General features: G+C 38.9%; 3 protein-coding genes across 6 annotated transcripts in view; 1 reads left to right on the forward strand and 2 right to left on the reverse strand.

The window, feature by feature from the left end:
• Positions 1-7,478: 7,478 nt before the first annotated feature.
• LOC133707277 (uncharacterized) lies at positions 7,479-11,236 on the reverse strand. 2 transcript variants are annotated; one of them, XM_062132840.1, is made up of 4 exons: positions 11,078-11,236; positions 10,237-10,442; positions 9,998-10,133; positions 7,479-8,304 (listed from the first exon to the last, which is right to left on the reverse strand). In XM_062132840.1, the coding sequence occupies exons 2-3, from the start codon at positions 10,396-10,398 to the stop codon at positions 9,999-10,001; spliced, it is 297 nt and encodes a 98-aa protein (XP_061988824.1). In that variant the 5' UTR covers positions 10,399-10,442; positions 11,078-11,236; the 3' UTR covers positions 7,479-8,304; position 9,998. The 2 variants fall into 2 exon arrangements, with proteins under 2 accessions (XP_061988824.1, XP_061988822.1); XM_062132838.1 differs by lacking the exon at positions 7,479-8,304 and adding an exon at positions 8,998-9,291.
• Positions 7,561-8,040, reverse strand: LOC133744310 (ethylene-responsive transcription factor ERF015). The gene has a single exon (XM_062172442.1). The coding sequence runs from the start codon at positions 8,038-8,040 to the stop codon at positions 7,561-7,563; it is 480 nt and encodes a 159-aa protein (XP_062028426.1).
• An 8,543-nt stretch (positions 11,237-19,779) lies between the features above and the next one.
• The window catches only part of LOC133742452 (BEACH domain-containing protein B), a 34,779-nt gene continuing 29,556 nt past the window's right edge, over positions 19,780-25,002 (forward strand). For all 3 annotated transcript variants that reach the window (XM_062170109.1, XM_062170110.1, XM_062170111.1), the window contains exons 1-4: positions 19,780-19,939; positions 20,470-20,692; positions 23,023-23,086; positions 23,866-24,088. In XM_062170109.1, the coding sequence (XP_062026093.1) occupies positions 20,571-20,692; positions 23,023-23,086; positions 23,866-24,088 (409 nt within the window). In that variant the 5' untranslated portion in view covers positions 19,780-19,939; positions 20,470-20,570. The remainder of the gene's footprint in view (positions 19,940-20,469; positions 20,693-23,022; positions 23,087-23,865; positions 24,089-25,002) is intronic.

Consider the following 25,002-nt stretch of genomic DNA (forward strand, 5'->3'; position numbering starts at 1 on the left):
GCTCTTACTTGATTTCTACAATATGACCTTCACAACTGAAGGTGTAGATGATACTGCCATATATGAGGTCTTTCGTCCCACTCCAATGAAAGTCTCAACAGTTATGAATGATTACTTGAATTTACCATACTCAGATGAAGAAATAAAGGCAGCCTTGTTCCAAATGCATCCTTCTAAGAGCCCCGAACCAGATGGTATGTCTCCTTTCTTCTACCAAAAATACTGGCATATTGTTGGCATGGATGTTTGTATTGATATTCGTAATTTCTTGGAAAAGGGTGAGATTTGGAAAGAGTCTAATTTTACTTACATCTGCCTTATTCCAAAGATAAAGACTCCTACAGTTGCCTCACACTTTCGACCTATAGCTTTATGTAATGTCATCTATAGGATTAGTTCCAAGGTCATTGCAAACCGGTTGAAAAAATGGCTCCCCGACATCATCTCTCCACTTCAAAGCGCCTATGTGCCTGGCAGATTAATTTCAGACAATACTCTAGTAGCCACTGAGGCCGCCCACTTCATGCATAAACTTAAGACACAACAGGAGGATTTTTTCTCTCTTAAGCTAGACATCAGTAAGGCTTATGATCGGTTGGAATGACCTTTTCTACATGCTATGTTGGTCAAGCTTGGTTTTTCGGCCAAATGGATTGCTATGGTAATGAGTTGTGTCACATCTGTAAGTTATGCCATTCTTGTGCAAGGGGAACCTTCTGAGCATATTTACCCCACTAGAGGCATCAGGCAGGGTGACCCCTTGTCACCATACTTATTTATCTTGTGTGCAGAAGGCCTATCTGCTTTAATATCACAAGCTGTTGATTCTGGTGCCATTCAGGGTTTGAAAATGTGTCCACAAGCTCCTACATTGCATCATCTATTCTTTGCAGATGATAGTCTCTTGTTTGGGGCAGCTACAGTAGAGGAATGCCTCATGTACATAAATATCTTGAACACATATGAAAGAGCATCTGGCCAGAAAGTTAATTTTCAAAAGAGCAGTGTAGTTTTTTTCTCGGAATGTTCATGTTGACACTCAAGCTGCTCTTGCTACCTTATTGGAAGTTGAATGTGTGGAGGAGCATGACAGATACTTGGGCCTTCCAATGCGTGTGGGTAAATCAAAAACCCAGATTTTTCACTATATCAAGGAGAAATTGTCCAAGAAACTGGAGAGTTGGAGAGCTAAAATTCTAAGTTGTGCAGGTAAAGAAATTTTAATAAAAGCGGTTGCTCAAACTATGCCGCTTTATGCTATGAATTGCTATCTGCTGCCAAAGACATTATGTGATGATGTCCATAAGCTCTGTGCTTCTTTCTTTTGGGGTGACACAAATGAAAAAAAGAAAATTCACTGGAGAAGTTGGGAGAGGCTATGTCTCACAAAACATGAGGGAGGTATGGGCTTTAAAAATTTATTTGCGTATAACCTTGCTATGTTGGCTAAACAAGGTTGGCGGTTGGTCACTAATCCTACTTCACTTATTGCAAGACTTTATAAACCCAAGTACTTTCCCATTTGTGATTTTTGGCAGGCAGAGCTTGGGGATGCTCCCTCCTTCTCTTGGAGGAGTATTCTTGCAGGAAGACCTGTGTTGAAGGCAGGAACTCGTTGGAGAATTGGTGATGGCACAAAAGTGCACATTTGGCAGGATCATTGGGTTCCCAACTGCTCGCTGCTCTTTATACAAAGGCCTGTACTTTCTCCAGTTGAGTATGTGGTGGACCTTATTGACTCCCACACTAGGTAGTGGATACCGGACTTGGTACATGCTGTCTTTCACCCTACAGTGGCTACTAAAGTCCTAAGTATCCCTCTTAGTCAACAACATAATCCTGACAAGCAGTTCTGGGGGTTGGAACGAAGAGGTTGGTTCACTGTTAAAAGTGCCTATTGGGTGGCTAGAGAACAAGTCTTAGGCAATGTTCTTGCATCATCATCTGGTGGTGATCCATTCCGAGAGTTGTGGAGGAGACTTTGGAAGGCTAAAGTTCATGGCAAAGTGCAAATCTGTGTTTGGAGAGCTTGTTGTGATTTGTTACCTACAAGAGTGAAACTCATGTCTAAAGGCTATGAGGGAGAGCTTATTTGTCCTCTATGTAACCATCAGCTGGAGGACACTTCCCATATTTTCTGTAAGTGCCCTATAGCATCTACTCTATTATCTCAAGCTCCTTTCCAGCATCTACTCTATTATCTCAAGCTCCTTTCCATCTCTAGAATTCTTTGCTTCCTCAAATAAATTTCAAAGAATGGATGTTGGAACGAGCGCTGAGTCTTAAGTTTGAGACTTTTGAAAAGCTACTGATGCTTATATGGGGACTGTGGACAAATCGTAACTCACAAATGTGGGAGGGTACTCCTCGGAGTCCTACAGATATTTTACTCAGTTGTATGACTTGGCTAGAGGACTTCCAAAGGTCACGAGCTAGTGATGAAATACCAACGCAAACTCGTACACAACATTGGCAGCCTGCAACTACAGGTACATTAAAGCTGAATCTTGATGGAGCCTTTGTGCCTTAACTAACTAAGGGTGGACTTGGAGGCATTCTCCGAAACTCTAGTGGCCAAGTTATTGCTGCATTTCAGAAAGTTGTCCACTTTGTGAGTTCTGCTCTCCATGTTGAACTTCTGGCTATACAGGCTGGTCTAGAGCTTATCAGGATGAGAAATTACCAGTCTGTGATTATTGAAACTGACTGTCAGATTGCCGTTCAAGACATTTGCAGTGCTTCTCCAGTCCTCACAGAGTATGGGACTTTAATTGAGGACATCCAGGCTACCATCCAAAGCTTGCAGCAGGTCCGTGCATGCTTTGCTCCCCGAAGTTGTAACCGAGCAGCGCATCGACTAGCAAGCTTAGCTTTTGAGTCTGCTCTATGTTTCAATTGGTTGAACTCAACCCCAGAATGTATTCGTGATATTGTACTGAGGGCGACCCCTCCTACTTAATCCAATAAAAGAAGATGGACTACTATTTCAAAAAAAAAAAAAAAAAAGACCTCTCTCTCTCTCAGAATATCTCTCTCGCTACCCGTCTCCCAATCACTTTTTGAAAATTGAATGGCAGCGTAGTAATTAAGAAACAAACAGGGGGTAAAATCGTCAAATCACTTGGGCATGTTACTGTTCATATCACGCTTGAGCTTTTGCATCTCTTTAGAACCTGAAGGTTTAAGGGTGTGGTTGTTGGTTTTTTTTTTTTTTTTTTTTTTTTGCCCTTGAAAAAATAAAAGGTACTCGTGTCGTAAATCTTTAGAACCTGTTTATTCTCAGACGCACACGTATGCACATTGGGGTTTGGGGGGAACTGAGGTTGAGCCGCCATCGTATCATTTTGAAAACCATCCGCCACCGCCGTCCCATCCACCACAAGCCAACTATCCACCACATCCCTACTATTCCGCCGATTCCGATACCTTCGCCTTGTTCAGTGATGAAAATAAAAATGGGTGCCATATTATGTGAAGTCTTGGGGGTGCAATGAGGGCTTAATGGACATTGTAGTGTATGGAGGGAAGCTTATACTGCTTGTGTAAGTGATCAAGTGCATGGTGATGGTTTGTGGCTTTGTGCTATGGTATCAAGTAATGTGGATATAGGAAGATGATCAAGTTTAATCTAGGGGAAAGAATAAATTTGGGGGTTTAGCTTTATCTAGTACTTTAAGTATGTAGCTAGTAGCACTCTAATGTATGGTTTTCGTTTTCAGTAGGTAACCCAATTGTAACTAATTGCCTTTTCTGATGTATAAATTGGATTTGGCATTTTGGGTTGTTATGAAATGGTGGCTTAATTAAAGAAAAACATGCATTAGCTATTGCTGGAAAGAAATTAAACAACTTTAAAAAACAGTAACTATACCTTTAAAATCTTCACTGTTTCATATCCAGATCTGAAAGCACGAAGTAAACGCTCACATGCATACATTATTACTGGGAAAGCCAGATACATCCATGGCTGCGATGACCATTCTTGAAAACAAGCATGTTATAAAGTGATGAAGCAGAAAGTAACAAAGGGCTTTGCCGTTTATAAAATTTGCTTCACTGGACTAGTACAATAATTTGAAGGAGCACTTACTGTTTTCTTGTCCCAGTTCTTGGAGAGGTAGAGAAAGTATCCATGGATAATAAAGAGGGTGTACACTATGACAAAGAGGTGGTGGGAGTACCAGAAGGCATTGAACCCGGTAAGTTTCTTTAGGGTTTTAGGGGGGTTTCTTAGTCGATTGCGACAGAACCAAGGTTGAGCCAATGTGTATGCCACGAGCATTAACGCCACCATAACCACCCCGGTCCAGCCCTCGGTGCCCTTCACGAACCACCAGTAGTCGTCTGGCCGAAAAACGGCTTCATCTTGTCGTATTGATCATTGGTCGAGTGTAGTAGCTTAGGGAAGTCGCATGTCAGAAGGTAAAAAATTCTATGAGTAAAATCATGGGTGTTGGTACCGTGCAATTAAGGATGTTTGATGGCATTGTGAGAATACTTGAAAGTGTGAGGCATGTTCCAGAATTGAAGAAAAGCTTGATTTAACTTTCGAAGCTTGATTCTCGTGGCTACAAATACACCGGGCAAGGTAGAGTTATTAAAGTCTCCAAAGGTATTTTGGTTGTCATGAAAGGTATTCGGGTTGGAAACTTGTAAAAATTGCTTGGAAGCACGGTTGTTGATGGTGCACAAATGGTGATAGAACATGATGAATTTCCAGTGTGGTTATGGCATAGAAGATTGGGTCACATGAGTGAAAAAGGTATGGGGATCTTGATGAAAAGGGAACTTATTCTCGTGCTTTGGTGACAAGGAATTTTGTGAGCCTTGTGTATATGGGAAGCATCATAAGCGAAGCTTCAAGGCTAGGAGTCACACTAGAAAAGGCATACTTGACTACATTCACTCGGATTTATGGGGCCCATCTCGCACTAAATCATGTGGAGGTGCATCATACTTCATATCTTTCATTGATGATTACTCAAGGAAAGTGTGGGTAAAATTCTTGAAGTCAAAGGATGAAGCTTTCATGGCATTCAAGCATTTCAAGACCGAGGTGGAGAAAGAAAGCGGAAGGTGCATCAAGGTGATTAGAACCGATAATGGCTTGGAATTTGTAAACAAAGTCTTTCTCAAATATTATTGCAAAGATGAAGGAATTGTCATGTATAATACCATTGTTCGGAGCCCTCAACAAAATGGGGTGGCGGAGCGCATGAATAGAACTTTGGTGGAACATACAAGGTGTATGTTGAGCAATGCGGGTGTTGGTAAAGAGCTTTGGGCGGAAGCCATCAACACGGCTTGTTATCTTGTGAATAGGTCACCTTCGGCGGCATTGGGAGAGAAAAGACCTCAAGAGGTTTGGTACCAGAAGAGGTTGTTATTGGGCTGGCCTAAAGGCAAGAACAGTTCCAGGTGGTCCAGTGGATTAAGCCCTTGTCAAGGACGGCACGCAGAAGGAAAGTAAAGAAAAACCTCCCCGTTCATATCTCTTATGCGCTATGAGCTCCCCAAGACTGAGGTTATGTCACTACCGGACACTAAGATGCAGAGGTTGAATCACCCTTCTCGATCAGAGTGGAAAGGCCCGTTGACACATTGAGCTATATCCCGGAAACCGCCTCTTTTTCGCTTTAATTTGAAGTCCCTCCGTGGAGTGGGATTCAAAAAATGATCAAACGTCGAGGAAAGAGGGGGTTTTTGGCTGCTAAATACGCTTTTTACGCAAAAAAGAAGAGTGGAGTGCCTTCGGGATTCGTTTCAGACTGGGCTGAGCCTTAGCCCTTTCTTGCTCCCTTACTTGGTGGAGTGAACGGGTCCGATTGTAACCAAAAAAAAAAATCTTTAGGACCTGTAAGGTTTAAGGGTGTTGTTGTTGGCTTTTTTTTTTTTTGGCCCTTGAAAAAATAAAAGGTACTCGTGTCGTAAAGAGTTACCGGCTGAAGATGAATTCTAAGAAGGGCCGAGGACAACATCGAATGGTGATTGACCAATCCGTACATTACCAAAAGAAATTGTAACACAGGCTAGCCCACAGTTTGAAGATACAATCAGGCCCAAAATAAAGAAGGGAGAACAACACAGTTCTGTTCTGGAAGTAGTAATTGTGACGGCCTACTTGAAAGAAAAAAAAAAAAATTAGAGGGAAGCTTCGAAAAATTCGTTTTATGATTCCCTCCCAACAAGGAAATAGCACCTAAAATTTAAGGAACCTGTTGGGACCCCAACTCTAGTCACTCAAACTCACTAATCACATAAACCTTAAGTTCATAACCAACAATTCTTAAAAGAAGAAAAAAAAAATGGTACAGAGAGCCAAAGATATGTTATTCCTTGAATATAAAAGATAATTTATATTCATAAAGGAATATAAATGGGATCACCTCAGCTCTCTTCCACAGCCATCCTACCTCCTCAGCTCTCTTTTTTCCCTTTGTTTTCACTACGCTACTAACTTAGGAGAAAGACAGGAAAAATAGGAAATTCAGTTTCTTATACACCTTCCAACAAGGAAACAACACCCATTAAGTGTTGTGAATCGATTACTCTTCTGCCCACACCCTTTCAATGGGCATGCATACAACACTTTGAATCTAAGCAGTCCTCAATTCACCAATAGTTTATAAAAACTTAAAAACAAACACTAAAAAAAACTGCAAAACTAGAGACAGTGCCAAAGATTTTCTTTTCCCTGTCTGGAAGTAAAAGGCATCTATACAAAGTTACTGGAGATGAAATTCCTTGCTCCACTTGATTTCTTTTGCATCACATCATATTAATTGCCAAAACCATTTTAGCAAAGGTAGTCATTCATTTGGATAAATTTCCTAAAAATGGACATTGGTTACCTATAAAATGACCACATTTACAAAAAACATGAGATTGGTTAACAAAAGGATGAATGTGCATACTATACCAATCTGCAAGGAAGGACTCCAACAATCCGGATTTCGGGTGGTGTTTATAGTCAAAAATTGCTTTGCATACAAGGTAAAAACATAAAACTATGTTTTGTATGAAAAGAAACATGGATTTCAGATAATTCATCCTTACATCATGTCAGAAAAACCCCCTACTCTTTATTCCTGCATACTTCTGTTTTCTTTTTAAGCTAGGCTCTAGACACTTGCTATCCATTACTGAGACAGGAGTTTCATGATAATGGATATTTCCTCAGGAGCAACAAGAGTTTCCACTTTTCATGATAACATATATGGGGAGAGCTTTAAATGAAGACTCCATGAGGACTTTTAAATCAACGGTTGGATGACTGAATATTATTTCCTCAACACACAAATCATCATGCATTTGATTAAAAAGTCCTCATTTTAAGAGCCTCAATTGAGTCCCACTGACAGATGTGATATCCATAATTGACAATTTGTCTCACCCTAGACTACCCAAGTGGATATACACACACAAATTGTTGTATGCACACAAATACACTGATACATAGTAATATATGCTCACAAATACACAGATAGAAAGTCATATATGCACATAAATACACATATACACTAGAAATGCAAATACACATCCTATTTTGCACAAAAATACCTAATAGAAATCAGCTATCCAATCTGTATCCAGCATACGGAAATCATCAAGGTGGAAATCTTCAGGTGGATCAGCAGAACCTGCTCCACTTGCACAGGTTGGGGCAAGAGGATCAACCTTTACCTCATATGCACTTGCCATATCCTTAGAAACCAGTACATTTGGAGAAGTGGGTGTATCAGCTTGTACCTCAGTTTTCACAGTAGCTGAAACCGGCAAAGACTCTGGTACATTAGCTGAAGCGAAATTCATGGCAATCTGCTGAATATCCCCCTTGGACAAGGAAACCATAGAGCCTGCAGGAAGCACTGGCCTTCTGAAATCTGGAAAATTGAATCTCCCACATTCACCATAAATGCAATATACAGCTGCATCATAGGCTCGAGCTGCCTCGTCAGCAGTATCATAAGAGCCCAACCATATCCTTCCTCCAGACTTTGGAACTCTTATTTCTGTAACCCATTTACCCCAAGCCCTCATTCGTATGCCCTTGTAGAGACATGGGGTTTTCTCTCGCCGAACTTTTTTAGATTTAGAAGTTGTTGGCAAATCCATAGGAAAGGGGGGTCAAGAGAAGTGTCAAGATAGTGGAAGAATAGGATCTGGATAGAACTACAGTAGGAGATCATATGAAGGAAAGTGAATGCCAACAAGACACAAACTGAAGAGATGCCTTAAGAGAGCAGGTGGAACTGACATGATGGTGGCACATGATGTTACAAGTTGCACGTGGCGGCAAACATACTGTCACGTGGTGAGTTCGTATAAACAAGGAGTTCCCAAATCCATAGAAGTTCCAAAATGGATAGAAATGCAGTTGGCAAGACAATAATCGATGCACTTATTCTATTTAAGCTTCAATATAAAAGGGAATATAAATGCAAATCTACAAACATATAGATATGTGTAGATATATATATATATATATATATATATATATATAGAAGTTTGCTCAGGTGCGGATATCCGCACCGAAGAAAAAGGTGCGGATTTCCAGTTTTGACCCACTTTCCGATCACATTTTTACATCTTAGCCGTTCAGTTTTTAGATCCTAATGTATAGATCATCTCTGCAAAATTTCAGCCAATTTGATGATCGTTAAGGCATCCAAAATTGCAATTTACACGAACGGACCGAATCTGTCGAACCAGAACCGTTCGTATTTATAATGGTAAATTGCATTTTTGGATGCCTTAACGATCACCAAATTGGCTGAAATTTTGTAGAGGTGATCTATACATTATGACCTAAAAACTGAACGGCTAAGATGTGAAAATGTGATCGGAAAGTGGGTCAAAACCGGAAATCCACACCTAAGCAAAAAGTGCGGACGTCCGCACCGGAGAAGCTCTGTATATATATATATATATATCTAGAGTTTCCATATGAAGTAACAATCAACCAAAAATTTCCTATATCTAGACCTTCCATGGTAAGAACCAAATCAACCAAAAATTTTCTCACTAATACAAAGCTCAATGACCAAACCAATGTTCATGAGCTATCAATGTGGATATCATAACAAAACATTGATTCAATTGTAGAATTTATCCAAAGTTTCTGGTGGGATAATTCAGTACATAATTGGGGATATAAATTCACCCAATTAGGTTGGGACTAGAAAAGGTGCATTCACCCATACAAACAAAATATTCCGGAAACTATGGGAACTAGCTTTGGCTAAACCTAATATCATCTCAACCTCTCAGGTGCCTTAGATAAAGCTTCACCTGCCAAAAAGAATGAAAGTGAATCACACTTTTAGATGTTGGAAAATTGTTACAAGCAGCTGAACAGCTTGCTAAGTTTCAATTTCGTCTTGCATATGATTGGCTAATGTCATGTTCAGTTACATTTTTAGGCAACTTTAGCAGTTAGCGAAAACAGATCTGAGCCATAGATGTTACACTCGAGTCATTTGACCATTTACGTTAGGAGATTTCTTACAGATGTTACACTTGAGTCATTTGACCATTTACTTAGGAGACTTGGAGTTGAAAATGACATGAAAAGCCAACGGTTTAAAGAAAGTCAGAACAAGACGAGCCGAAAAAGCGAAAAACTAGTGGCGATCCGCTTCTCCGAGAAGCAGTGATGTCATGTACTGTAACTACTGTATTAGCTCCGAGAATAAATGCACACGGAACCTTAATGCACCATATCCATCTATAAACTATATCTTTTATAACGTTTTGACAAGAATCACATTCTTTCTGATTTTAGGTTTACAGCCAGAAAATCAGCTTGTTGCCTTAATCAGTTGGAATCTAGTATTAATCAAGAATTGGAAGATGAGTATTTCAATAGTTAAACTAAATGGTTTATAGAATCTGACACAAATACGCTAAGACATGAGTGAAACCGAAAGAGAAAAAGAAAAGGGGCTACTTTAATGTTAAAGGAATAGAATACTAAAGCAGTTATTGGAAGCAAAACCTTAAGAACTAGAATGAAGTGGAGCTGCAGCTGAAGCTGATGGTGAAGGAGGCTGATAAATGCGTGCTTTGGTGAGGATTTCAGCAACAATCCAATGCTTACGTTTGCTCAAAGGGCGTGAAGGCTCCAATCGAACCTGATGAAATGATTATAAAATTAAGTAATATTCTTGCTTGTAAACTTACATGTAATTTTGTTCAAAACTTAATAAAAGATATAAGGCATTATAGAAGACATACTCGGTCTCCAATGTTGCAATGATCGTGCTCATCGTGGGCCATGAACTTGGATGTCCTCTTCACATATCGGTTGTAGAGCTTGTGATGAAACAGCCTATCCACTGCCACAACCACCGATTTCTGCATCTTATTGGAAACGACCATCCCCACCACATTCTTCATCTTTCTCAGCAAAAATGTGAATACCCACCCGCCTTGGGACCGACCTGCATCTCTCATTCAGCATACAATCAAACTTAGAATGGATTCAAATCAGACTTATTCATAAACCATATCACCAGACTAGCACACTTAGAAGTTTAAACAGTTGTGTACCCCTAACTCACAACAGAATTCCAAATTCAATTATGTCCAGACCAGAAAGAGCAAAAAAAAACAAACAAACAAAAGAGTTTAAAATAAACGCAATTTCTTGCAGGACAGCATCACATTTTGAAATAATCAAACAAACTTTGACTGAAACACTGTCAGTTACTTCCACTGTTTATATAAAATTACTCAAGAGTTCAGTGATCCTCATTTCCCTATAAAAAGCTACCGAAAGCACGAAACCGAGAGGACAGTAGTGATGAACAACATTTCAACACGCGTCTGAACTAGAATCCAATTTCTGATGAAACAACAACTCTGAAACCCTACTACCTATCACTAGGTCTGCAACTGTTAATAGTATGATCACCGATATAGAACTATTTGTTAATATAAATCCATAAAATGAAGCTACTGTTAGCCAAATCACTAGTAATTGCACATTTATCAGTACAATTCTCCATGTTTGAATCCCTAAATATCTATACCGCGGAGAAAGAAAGAAAAAAAATTGATGAAATCTGAAGCATACCTGCAGAAGAGAAGCTGCAACAAAAGCAATCGGAGTGCGACTCAAAAGGTGAGATGAGAGTGGAGACTGGGAGTGGAAGGCGAAGTGAAGATAACGAGTTTGATGGAAATCTTCAATAGCGACTGACCGACTCTGTGCGCGAGGGTTTTTAGTCTGGGGATTTTACCATTTTACACCTCCTTTTATTTTTTATTTTTTATTTTTTTCTTCCTTTTAGTTTGTTTGTTACAGGGAGGCCAAAAAACACAAAAAAGAAGAGAACTACACAACATGCCTCCTACAAGCCCTTCTGAGTCTAGAGATATCATCTACATCATCTAGATAAGCCTGAGTAGCATAACTAGGAGGGTCTTTCATGCAATAACCAAAATATCGAATTTTGAGGAAATATCGATGGTCCCGAAAACGGAAATTTCGACGGAAATATCGATGATATATCGATTTCGATAAAAAATCAAGAAAAATTATGGAAATTTGAAGAAAAATATGGAAATTTTAAGTGAAACTTTTGGATATGTTTGTTTTATCAATTGTCTACTAGATATGAAAAGAAAACCTTGAATAAACATTATTATATAGTCATTTGTAATAATTTAAGATGAAACGGTAAATGTTGAATCGCCGATAACTCTGAAATTTTTTGAAATAAACATCTAATTTTTTTTAATGGCTGGAAACCCAATGGGAGGCTAGGTCATCACGCCTTATATACATTCTTTGTACATATCATACATTACACCTTGAATTTCATGAGTAACTTAGAACCATGTAGAAGACCTATGAGGTACAAAATCTTCACTATCTTCATCATCTCTATTTGTAGAGTCTTGAGTGTATTGTGAAGAATAGTCATTAAATGATACCTCCCCTTTGTAGTTTTTGAACATTTGGTAAAAATAAGAAATGTTGGTGTAAATTTTTTGAACATTTGTTAAAAAATAATTCAATATATTCCATGATTGTTATAAGTTAGTTATTGATTGGACATATATCTAAGTTTTCAGATTCTTAGACAAATGAATATATATTACAACATTGCCTAACATAACATGAAGGTAGTTGCAGCGGAGTTGGCCAAGGCTTTAAATGATTAATTGGAAGACCAAGGTTCTCGATCCTTGGTGTTGTCATTGGTTTTTTGATTGAATTTTCATGATCAACCAATGGTCCACCACGTGGTGGGCCGTGGACCTTGCATGTGAGAGAGTCAATGACCTGAAAGTTTGACTTTCAGGATGGAAGTTCCGGAAAGTTCTCAGATTTCGACAATATATCGCGATTATTTCGATATTTCCCGAAATATCAGGAAATTTCCAAAGTTTCGGCCGAAAGATACGTGGTATGTAAAGGATATATCGTCCCTTCAAAAAAACGAAATTTTCGAATTTTCAGTCATTGCTTTCATGAGCTGTTTGGATGTGGTGGCCCTAACAAGACCCTAAAACACATGCCTTACATTACGAAGTTCATTTATTAGAAAACCACATTAACCTTTATTGTCATCACAAACTTATAACCTTTTGAATTAGAAAAGCAAGCTTGAAACATTAAGCTATATTCTGACCGTAACAGTTGGAGCCATGAGAAAAACGTTGAGCCTATTGTGGGGGTGGTCAACCAATTTTATCCTACAATCAAGACAATTAGGCAGCAATTAATGCAGTAATCATTACCGCAGTTAACATCGCGATATAAGTGGTGGTTATTGCGAGAATAAACAGGGCCTTAATTGTGACTCCCCCCCCCCCTCCCCAAGTCACTAACGACTTGTGATGCAAGTTTACTTGCAGCCTATGCTGTAAGCCTGTAAGTCACCTATAAATAAGGATAAAACGACCACGTATGACATCGAACTCTAGTTGAGACTTTTACACTCAACTCAGAAATATACTGACTTAGGCATCGGAGGGTCTTTTGCAGGTACCCCCCTTCCTTGCACCGACAACGAAGAGGAGTCTCCGCTTCCTCATCAAAGCTACGAAGCGAAGAAAGGTTATGGAGCGGAGAAAGGTTACGGAGAGAGGTGATGAAGCGGAAGGAGGTTACGGAACAAAGAGATGTCACATAGTGGAGAGAGGTTACGAAGCGGAGAGAGGCGACGAAGCGGAGGGAGGTTACGGAGCGAAGAGAGGTTACGGAGCAGAGAGAGGTGACTAAGCGGAGGGAGGTTACGGAGCGGAGAGAGGTGAGGAAGTGGAGGGAGGTTACGAAGCGAAGAGAATTCTCCACTTCTTCATTGTCAGGTCAAAGACGAATCAAAACTTCTTGATTGTACCCGGTTCAGCTCTCGCTCCAGTCCGCATTAATTGTTGGGCCAAATTCCTAATTAGAATTTTTCCTCACCAACAAGTGGCGCCGTCTGTGGGAAACACGTTTCTCCAAAAAATGATAGCGAGAGCTGCACCTGATGGAATTCCCTTTTTATCACTAAGGACTAGGAGTGACGAAAACCAACCCCCAAACCCAATCGGAGACCTGAACTTGCCGTAGGTCGATAAGACTCAAAGGTTGCCGCAAGATCTTGAGCAACTTCAAAATGAAAAACAAGACCAAGATGCCTGCCGACCGCGAAAGCTTGAAAAAATTCTACAGCCCGACAACGACTCATCTGACCAACCGACATAGTCACAAGCGCAAGCGCCATCGAAGCAACTGTGGAGGCTTTGGAGGATCTATCGTCGAGGGGGTGGTAGGCGCGCTTAATGCAGGACTAAATGGAGGAACCGGTACGAGCCAATCCAAGAGGGCACATAATGAATCGTGGTGCGATAAAATGGAGAAAATGATCGATGAATGCAAAAGGGCCGGCCCTCGAGAGCTTGCCGCTGAGATCGCACGGGATGTTAGGAAATCTCCATCCACCGATGACATCTTGAATACTGCAAAACAGCAAAGATTCACCACCCCTACGTTTCGATTGTACGATGGAACCACCGACCCGGTAGATCACATTAAGGGATACAAACAGCAGATGTCCATTGAAACAACCGACGAGAAGCTGATGAGCAAACTCTTCCCGTCAAGCCTCACAAGGCCGACAACGATGTGGTTCCAAGATCTTAAGCCTCACTCCATCTCGAACTTTGACAAGTTGAGCCGCGTTTTCATTTCGCAATACTTCTGTAGCCAGAAACAGAGGAAGGATATGGCAACTCTATTTTAGCACCAAACAAAACACAAGGGAGAAAATAGGGCAATTTTTCCAACGGTTCAAGGTTGAAATGCGACACGTCAACTATAAACCTCAGTTTGCCGCTATTGCATTCAAAGACGAACTCCTCCCAAGCACACCCTTATAAGAGAGTTTGTTGCGCAAACCCCCAATAAACATGGATGACATCATTACAAGAGTCGAGGGTGAAATTCGGATCGAAAAGGCGAAGGAGGCACAAGAGTCCCGTGTTACTGCTGTCGTCGCCTCGAGAGAAGTTGAATGAAATAACACTAAGAATGACATTCAGAGTAATAATAGAAGGATACCCTAAAGATCATCCCCCGAAAGAATGGTTTATGATTCACCCTGTGACCATATACAAAAGATATAGTCATGAAGGAATATTTGAGAATCTGCCCCCCCCCCCCCCCAATCGAAGGCTAGTGACGAGGGTGAGAGAAGTCGATATTGCTCGCTCCAGGGAGTGTGACCAGCAATCCTTGCAACAATGAAGGCTGGTAAACTTCTTCAGTATAAAATGACTTAAATAAAGGCAACTAGAAGGATCATGGAAAAGTCCACGTGCCGAAATTCATCTTGAGTAATGGAGAAGGTACTATAATATTGTGACTTCATTTTGACAAAAAGATTGGTACGACTCGTAAAAATCAGTTAAGAAAAATAAAATTGCTTAGTGATTTTTGTGCACGCTTGTATCCCATTCAGACTATCGAAATCATGTATTTTGTAATTATGGCATGAATAATATCACTGGGACTGGTTCCTCGAGTAGGACAGTTGCCTTCAATTTGTATGATTGGTTCCTTGAGTAGGATAGTCCTCTTAATTTGTATATATGACTGGTTCCTCGAGTAGGACATTTATGTTCAATTTGTAGAAACTAGTTCCTCGAGTAGGACAATTGCTTGGATCGGTAGGAGCTGGTTCCTCGAGCAGGACAATTGCCTTAATGCTTCAGAAACTGGTTCCTCGAATAGGACGGTTGTGTTTGATTTGTAGAAATTGGTTCCTCGAGTAGGACAGTTGCCTTAATGTTTTAGAAACTGGTTCCTTGAGTAGGACAGTTGTGTTTGATTTGTAGAAACTGGTTCCTCGAGTAGGACAGTTGTATTTGATTAGTAGAAGCTGGTTCCTCGAGTAGGACAGTTGCCATCACAGCCATGGAGACCAGCGTCATGGTCAAGGTGGCCAACGCTTATGCTCAAGGAGGTGTCTACAATGAATAATCAAACCCAACGAAATGACAACCCCCCCTCAAGGCAACTACCTTGTCAAAGTTTGAGGTGAAAACCCCATCGAGAGTAATGGAGAAGGTACTATAATATTGTGACTTCATTTTGACAAAAAGATTGGTACGACTCGTAAAAATCAGTTAAGAAAAATAAAATTGCTTAGTGATTTTTGTGCACGCTTGTATCCCATTCAGACTATCGAAATCATGTATTTTGTAATTATGGCATGAATAATATCACTGGGACTGGTTCCTCGAGTAGGACAGTTGCCTTCAATTTGTATGATTGGTTCCTTGAGTAGGATAGTCCTCTTAATTTGTATATATGACTGGTTCCTCGAGTAGGACATTTATGTTCAATTTGTAGAAACTAGTTCCTCGAGTAGGACAATTGCTTGGATCGGTAGGAGCTGGTTCCTCGAGCAGGACAATTGCCTTAATGCTTCAGAAACTGGTTCCTCGAATAGGACGGTTGTGTTTGATTTGTAGAAATTGGTTCCTCGAGTAGGACAGTTGCCTTAATGTTTTAGAAACTGGTTCCTTGAGTAGGACAATTGTGTTTGATTTGTAGAAACTGGTTCCTCGAGTAGGACTGTTGTATTTGATTAGTAGAAGCTGGTTCCTCGAGTAGGACAGTTGCCATCACAGCCATGGAGACCAGCGTCATGGTCAAGGTGGCCAACGCTTATGCTCAAGGAGGTGTCTACAATGAATAATCAAACCCAACGAAATGACAACCCCCCCTCAAGGCAACTACCTTGTCAAAGTTTGAGGTGAAAACCCCATCGAGACTGGAGGGAGAAGGAGACTGTGCGACATCAGAAGAGAGGGCAACTACGAGCCGGGACCATGTCAAAGCTAGGCTTTGGAAATTTCCTCTTAGGACGAGTGTCTAAAGAGATTTAGGGGCATTGTGAGGGTGGTCAACCAATTTAATCCTACAATCAAAACAATTAAAAGGTGATAATGGCAGTAATTAATGCAGTAATCATTACCGCAGTTAATATGGCAATCATTGCCGTCATAAGTGGTGGTTATTGCGGGAATAAACACGACCTTAATTGTGACTTACCACCCAAATCACTAACGACTTGCCATGCATGTTTACTTGCAGCCTAAGCCGTAAGTCACCTATAAATAGGGACAAGACGACTATGTATGCCATCGAACTCTAGTTGAGATTTCTACACTCAACTCAGAAATATACTTAGGCATCAGATGGTCTTTTGCATGTACCCCATTCCTCGCACCGACGACAAAGAGGAGTCTTCGCTTCCTCATCAAAGCTGCGGAGTAGAGAGAGGTTACAGAGCGCAGAGAGGTGACATAGCGGAGAGATGTTACGAAGCGAAGGGAGGTTACGGAACGGAGAGAGATGACGAAGCGAAGAGAGGTTACGGAGCAACGGAGAGAGGTTACGGAGCAACGGAGAGAGGTTATAGAGCGAAGAGAGGTTACGGAACGGAGAAAGGTTACAGAGAGAGGTGACGAAGCAGAGGGAAGTTACAAATGGAGGGAAGTTACGAAGAGAAAGAATGTTACGAAGCGGAGAGAGGTTACGAAGGTGGATAGAGGATGCGAAGCGAAGGGAGGTTACAAAGCGGAGAAAAGTTATGAAGCGAAGAGAGATCTCTGCTTCGTCAACATCGGGTCAACAAGGAATAGAAGCTTTTCGATTGTCCCTGGTTCAGCTCCTGCTCCACTCCTCATTAGTTGTTGGGTCAAATTCCTAATCAGAATTTTTCACCACCAACACCTATCTACCCCAATAACCAAACTTATGTTGTGTCAATTATCCCCCTTTCCCTATTTGATTTTAGAGCAGGAGAGAGGTTTTTCAGTTTGACTCAAACCATAATGTGTTGAAACACATGAGCTCATTTGTTAGTTTCGAAGTAGGCAAATTGCCTTAAATAAGATCATGTGAGTTGCAATTCAAAGCAGCCTCGATATTACTTTAACTAAGACTAAGGCACACTGACGTTTTAAGTAACCCTATCGATATAGTCTGCCTTAGTTTCGTCGAAGATATAAGTTCAGATGGATCATCAAAAAAGGCATAATTGGAATTTTATTTTTATTTTTATTTTTATTTTTATATGCCATGTGCAATGAATTTTATATATGCGTTGTATCAATTTTGAGGGCAACATATTAGAATAAAGTGACAGAAAATTGTGCTTCGGCAAAATTAGTAACTTTGTTTGGTTGCAATTATAGCACCTAAGTTCGAGTCTCAATTTTTTATCAACACCAAAGGGATCAACCCTATTGGTGCTATGCTAATGGAGTCTAGTTGGTATGATTGCTGAGATGAGCCATAAAATCAGATATCAACCACTCAAATTCTCTCTTACTGTGCGAGTCTTGACTGATTCATTACATGAGTTGAGGAGCTGATTCGTGTGACCGAGTTTTGTTTTCTCTCCTCTATGGTGTACAGCTTCAAGCTTGCTCTAGAATTTAGAGTTTGGAAGGAGGATTTATCTTTGTTTCTCAAAAAAAAAAAAATTTGATTTATGTTGAAAACACCAATGTGAATTCCCTAAATATGGAAAATGAGAAATTCCCATCTATAATAGGAATAAAATTAAAGAAAGGCACCCAAACGACAGTGTTCAGTCTTGATAAAAGTCCGGTAAAAATGTAAAATCGTTTTGTCCGGTGACTAGAAATTATACATATACTAAAGCTGCTAGAGCAACATTGTTCAAAGCACTGTTTATTGAAATTATAGTTTTACCCCGACTTTTGATTGAAATTACAATCCTGCTATTTTTTTTTTTTTTTTACAATTCTACTATATCCTTTCAGGTTTTTTTTTTTATGGGAGAACAATTATGTTTTATATTTGTAAATTTCTACAAATCATGGAAAAAATTTATTAACAAATCATATTCTAAGTAAAGCTGATATTTTTTAGATTGCGAGTATTCATCTATTACATTGAAATTAAAAAAACAAAAAACAAAAAACCGCAGTATTGCGCCGGGTCAATTTGCTAGTTAGTTATTAGGATTAATTACAGTTTACCCCCCTGAGGTTTGGGGGTGTCATCATTTCACCCCCCAAACTCTCAATTTCACTTTTTTACCCCCTGAACTTTCCAATTTCAATTAGTCGTGTCCAATTTCTCCTATTCCGTCCAAATTGGACTTTAACTCTGACTTTTGAGGGGTAGAATGGTCATTTCAAGACAAAAAATAAAAAATAATAAAAATAAAAATAAAAAAATTCGTTTTTTTTTTTTTTTTTTAAATTTATGTTTCTTCTATTTTTTTTTTTTTAATTTTGTCTTTAACCTATACACCACAAGTTATAATAGGTTTATAAAAATAAAAAAATACTCTAGGTGGTTAAAAGCCGCTCGCTGGTCTACGATATTTGTTATATATCTCCGATAAAGTGAAAAATTTTAAGATATATCCCCAATAAAGTGAAGAATTTTAGGATATATCCCTAATAAAGTGAAGAAATATCTGTAAAAAATAATTTTACACTTTATCTGTAAATATTTGTATATCCCCAATAAAGTGAAGAAATATCTGTTTAAAATCATTTTTTACAGATATTTATTTACAGATAAAGTGTAAAATTATTTTTTATAGATATTTCTTCACTTTATTGGGGATATATCCTAAAATTCTTCACTTTATCAGAGATATATCACAAATATCGTAGACCAGCGAGTGTGTAAAATCATTTTTTACAGATATTTATTTACAGATAAAGTGTAAAATTATTTTTTACAGATATTTCTTCACTTTATTGGGGATATATCCTAAAATTCTTTACTTTATCGGAGATATATAACAAATATCGTAGACCAGCGAGCGGCTTTTAACCACATAGAGTATTTTTTTTTTTTTTTTATAAACCTATTATAACTTGTGGTGTATAGGTTGAAGACAAAATAAAATAAAATAAAATAAAAACCGAAAAAACAGAAAAAAAAAAAATGAAATTTTTTATTTTTTTTTGTCTTGAAATGACCATTTTACCCCTCAAAAGTCAAAGTTAAAGTCCAATTTGGACGGAATAGGAGAAATTGGACACGACTGATTGAAATTGGAAAGTTCTGGGGGTAAAAAAGTGAAATTGAGAGTTTGGGGGGTGAAATGATGACACCCCAAACCTCAGGGGGTAAACTGTAATTAATCCTAGTTATTACCTACGTATCTTACCGGTCACAGTTTTTTTTTTTTTTTTTTAAGAATTTTCCACCTGAGTCACCGGCCTCCAGCACCAGGGGTAATCTTGAAATTTAACAACTTAATGGGGTTCATTCTTCTTCTTCTTCTTCTTCTTTCTCATTCTTCCCTTTTTCTTTCTTCAATTACACACTGACGCCATTGAAGACGAAAGTGCGCGCTCAGAAGAATTCCAGGCTCAGATCTCCGATCAAAAACCCTAGAATTCATCCAATCCATTAATTCCGACTCTGCGATCCGATCAGGTTCTTAGCATTTCCTTCCTCAAATTCATTATCTAATTATCCAATTCAACTTCTTGTTCATCGCTGATCCCATTCCTTTTTTCTTTTCTTCCTACTTGTTGGTCTGAAAGTTATCAATCTTCATCTGCATTCGTTTTCATCACATATCTCAATGGTTTGCTGAATATTGTTTCTCAAATTCCTTTTTTATTTGATTAAAGTTCAGGTTGCTTTGCGCGTAAGTAGTAGTAGTAGTAGTTCATTGATAGTTGGATACAGTATCAATTTAGTTTTCCAAGAAATCCAGGGGAAGTAAATGGAAAACGAGCTGGTGTTTTTTTTTTTTTTTGCAAGAAAATAGAAAGTCAACTATAACTAGCCGATTTTTCTTGTGGAACTTAACTGAGCTGCTCTCATTGTAACTCTTCCCTAAAACAAAATTCTAGTATTTTTTTTTTCTAGTGGCGACAAATTTTTAGTTCTCTTTTAATTTTTGTAGTGAATGAGACAAGTTTTGCTAATATAATGGTGATTTGTGTGCTATGTAATAGAAAGGCGAGTTTGCTGAAGGTGATGGGCAGGCCTTACCACCGGCATCCCAATTATTGGATTATAGAGTATTGATTCATATAGACATCTTGGCGGTGAGAGCATGAATATCGTCAAGGGTGTTGCTGACCTTATTCGAAGGACATCCGGTGGCCACGATGGAGATTCTTTCTCAGGGTCGCACTCCCAGAGGTTCTCTGCCCCTGGTTTGAGGATCCGCTTCAGGTTGGCTATAATACTCTGGCACGTTAGTTATCTATAATTGTCATATGTTATGTGTTTATGTGGATGGCTATATTAGATCATGTAAACCACTTTGAACGTTTTACTAAAGAACTGTGTTGCTTAGTTATGGTTTTCAAAAATCTAAAATATAGGAGGATCTTATTCATCTTCTCACTAACAAAGGTCTTGAGTCAGTTGTTAAAGGCTTGGGGTGAGGATGAGATAGGTCTTAGGTATAAATCATCCTATCTGGTTAAAGCGTCCACAAGAATGCTAAAGCCATGTGAAATTAAACCTTTTGAAGAACTGTGTCGATCACACATACATGTTGAGCGTGTATGCCTTAGTTTAAGAAAATGAATTTGGAGGTTTCCATTGAAGGAGAATCTCTATGGCATGCTGTAATAAGAAGTGGTTATCAGGGTAATGGCTGGGACCCTGAAGAGGTAAGGGAGTTGTCTTAGTTGCTGGTGTTATTAGAAAGTCAAATTGGATGACTCTATTGTGGATGGAGGAGATTGAAGTTGGAATCCGCTGGAATTCTCACTTTTCAATTATAAATTTTTGATCGAGAATAATTTTGGTTCTGCTTTCTTAACTGCAAGTATTATATGGAAGGCTAAATTTCCACCCAAGATCAAAGATCTTAGGCTGGTTGGTGGCACATGGGACGGTTACTCGTTTTGATATTCTTCAGAAAATAAGACCAAATTTCTTGTTTTTCTCCCCATAGTGTAGATAATGTCTTTGTGCAGTGTTAAGTTGCTTCTTAGCAGTGTTAAGTTGCTTCTTGTTTGTGGGAGAGGCTATTTTAGTGGCCGGGTTGGGTTGGGAGATCTCAGCAGGAAGTCTTGCTCTATTAAGTGGAAGGAGTACTTGTTACGGCGAAGGTAAAAAGGCTACTCAAGTTTCCTCGCCGTAGGATTCTACATCATCCAACACGCCCCTCGTGCGACCAGGCATCAGGCCAAGCACATGAATCAATATTGCGTGGTTGGCGTGGGAGAGGCTATTTTTGGGTCTGGGTTGAATTGGGAGATTCCAGCAGGGAGTCTTGCTTTATTAACTGCCAGTAGATCTGGTTTTGGCATTCCTGATATCTGATTGTTCTTTAAAAAAAAAAAAAAAGTAGATTGGTTTCGGCAAAGGCAAGAAGGCTAAAGTTCTCTGGGGATGCAGTATGCTCGCTGTCATATGGGTTCTTTGGCTAGACAGAAATAGAATAATTTTTGAAGATTATAGAGGTGTAGGTTTGGAGGAGCGTTGGATTGGGGTGAAGTATCTGGCAGCCTTATGGGTATCAGCTGAATTAGAGATTACAACATTCCGCCTTTTTTGGTTACATTGGAGAGGAATTGAACCCTGACCTAGCCTAGTCCTAACCCAATTCCCAACCCTCCCTCAGTTAACTCCAAGAGCTTTCAAAATAAAAAAGAAAAAGGAAAAAAAATATTGGATGGTTGACTTGTAGCACATGTGAATGATGTGAGCAATTCCAAAGTTACAATTATATCGCTCCAAGAACTTGAATCTCCCCGCTACTACCATAAATTGGGGCCAACAAGCGGTTGATATAATTTGCATGTTCTGATGCAATGTTAAAATTAGAGCATCCAAACCAATGAGTGGAGAGGCTGAAATTATATTAAACTTCCCAGATCTTATAAATTAAACTCCCCATGGTGGGATTCTACTCAAACCAAAAGAGAGGGTGAAATATCTGTTTTAGGGTTATTTGCATCCACTAATGGTACCATTTGGAAGAGGTGCTTTTTTTGAAAATGGCATTTAAAATCCACACTATTTCCTTACCAGGGCCAAAAGTGTTTATCTTTTTTATTTTTCTATTATTATTTCTTATTTGTATTGCTTCAGGAATTTGATACTAGTTGATAAACTTCCTTTTCTTTGTAATTTGGATGCCTTTTAATTTTGTGGCTCTCAGGTCACTCCCTCCCTGTCCTATTACCAAATTTGATTTGAACTTGACATGTTATCAGTTCTAAGCTAGCAACATGAGTTTGAAACTCTTATACTGTTGATTATTACAAGTTGTTACACTGTAGGCAAATGTTGTACAGTACTGCAAATTAGAGATGATTCTTGTTAAATTTCATGTACTTATGTGTGGGACCTTGTAATCTTGTATCAGTTGAAAGTAAGATGTTGAACTTGTTTGTTTTCATTTTGAAAGCCTTTTGTTTCCCCTAATTTAGTTTTCCTTCTGTTACACATTCCTTTTGTTACACCTATTTTATGGGCATCAATGTGCAGAATTATAAACTATATCAGCACTGGGTCTGTTGATGGTTTGCTTGTTATTTTTTCAGTGAAGTTGGAGATGAGGCGGTTCTAAATATACTTTGGGCTAGATATCAAAAAGCTGTCGATAAGGTACAATGTCAAATTCTTTTTCTTGAAATTCTTGAAGGTTCTCTAACTACGAGGCTACTTGAATCTATTTTCTCATGTAAAAATAATTGATTTGCACTTTTTAGGTGCTTTTTGTAGATTTTTTTTCTTATGAATTATGTCCAGGTTCACTGTCTTGCCAAAAACAATGTTAGGATTCTTTTGGTTCTCACAGTAGCTAACTCATTTTCTTGGTGGGCCATATATATTACATGTTCACAAGAAAAGAGTAATAGCACCTTCATGAAGTTAGTTGGTAGAATTTAATTTATAGCAATTGAAAAAATAGATATCTTTTAACCATGAGCTGATGACCAAGCACGTAACGCACAACAGGTCAAAGAAAAATAAAACATAAATACTTTTCACTTACTCAGCTTTTGATAATAAACTCACCTAACCCGTGGATAGTCAAATAATATAAACTGATCTTTTTGATGCCCAAGCTTGCTATCCTCTTATGATCTTGAATACATTTTTTTGTATGTTTGCTTTTGTTTTCCAAACAACCAGGAAAACTAAGGAATGGTTTCTGTAGTTTAGGTTGGGTTTCTGGTAGAAGATATGATTTTAGTAAAATGTTTTACATAACATTCCTTTGCACAATTTGGGGCCTGGCGTCTTTGTAAAGATCTGACCAAATCCCGCGTTAGTTCTAACTTGTTTTGAAAGGAAATGCTTTGATAATAGTGAATGGGAACTAGCTTTTCTTGTTCCTTGTGAGATATGATTTCTTATTATTGTCCTCACTGAATATGCAGGTGGAAAAGAGGAGGCTGCTTCATGTTTTTCTCAAGCAGTTCCTAGTTGTATACAAGAACTGGGAACCAGTAAATTCTGACCAAAATTCAGAGGCTGCTTCGACTACCATCCAACATGCAGAGTCTGATGATGTAGTTATTGGTTGCTTTGCTGGACATCCCGCAGAAGTCATCTTAGTATTGACTGAAGAGATTACACAATTAACTGCTATGGTTGTTGAATGTAAGTTGAACTTCATATTTACTGTTTATTAAATGGTATGGTATGCATTTGCTGCTGCATCGAATGCTTCTTGCAAAAGAGAATTTCGTTCTTTATCTTATGATATTTTCTGGTTTCTGTGTGATATCTCTTATAACGTCCAATTGAGAATGGTCTTCTCGTGTCTTGACTAGCAAAACCTTGGGGAAAGTTATATTTGTATTTTCAATTTTCATTAGTTAGAATTAGAATGAGTAACAAATTTTTTGAAAAGGGCACGAAGTACAACAGAGGATAAGAAGTCCTAATTTTTTATTTTTGACCTTTTCTATTAAAATGAAACAAATATATATATATATATATATATTTTTTTGGCTTTACTTAAACTAACCTTGACATCAACTTCAGGCTTTCCACTATAGTGGATGTTTTCTAGGAAGCATTGATTTGCTTAGCCACAATCTATCTGCTTTTGGATGGTGTGGAAGGAAAGAAATAAAAGAATCTTTGAAGTCTATAGTGGTGAAGAGGTGGGATTACTTTGGGAGAGAGTTAGGTTCTGGGTGTCTCTTTGGGCTTCTGTTTCTGGGGAGATTGGAAAGCAGCCGTAGTCTAAGGCACTTGCTAGGCTGTTTGCCTAGTTTTATCTTCTGTGGACTCCTTGCCCACCTTGTTGTATTATGCTTTTCTTCAGTTTTCAATAAAAACTGTTTCTTTTTCAAAAAAGAAAAAAAAGAAAACATTGAAGGCTTGAGACTGTTGGGATGGTTGGGTCTTGCTGGAATAGTTAGTATGTAGCAACATTTGCGGCAGTTCCCGGTGGAAGGGCAGAGAAGACAAACGCCAGCGTTTGCCACCAGTCCAGACAACTCAGTTACAGAGAAAAGGAGGTTAACGGAGGCTAATTGGAGTCGGGATTTGGTAACGGCTAGGTG

Source organism: Rosa rugosa, chromosome 4, assembly GCF_958449725.1.
Source record: "Rosa rugosa chromosome 4, drRosRugo1.1, whole genome shotgun sequence".
Classification (NCBI taxonomy): domain Eukaryota; kingdom Viridiplantae; phylum Streptophyta; class Magnoliopsida; order Rosales; family Rosaceae; genus Rosa; species Rosa rugosa.

What these genes read in the sequence shown, in the direction of transcription:
- LOC133707277 (XM_062132840.1), bottom strand. Translation starts at nt 10,398, where the DNA reads ATGAAGAATGTGGTGGGGATGGTCGTTTCCAATAAGATGCAGAAATCG. An exon ending in ATTGCAACATTGGAGACCGA is followed by an intron (nt 10,134 to 10,236) that starts GTATGTCTTCTA and finishes TCATTTCATCAG; the next exon opens with GTTCGATTGGAGCCTTCACG.
- LOC133744310 (XM_062172442.1), bottom strand. Translation starts at nt 8,040, where the DNA reads ATGAGGGCTTGGGGTAAATGGGTTACAGAAATAAGAGTTCCAAAGTCT.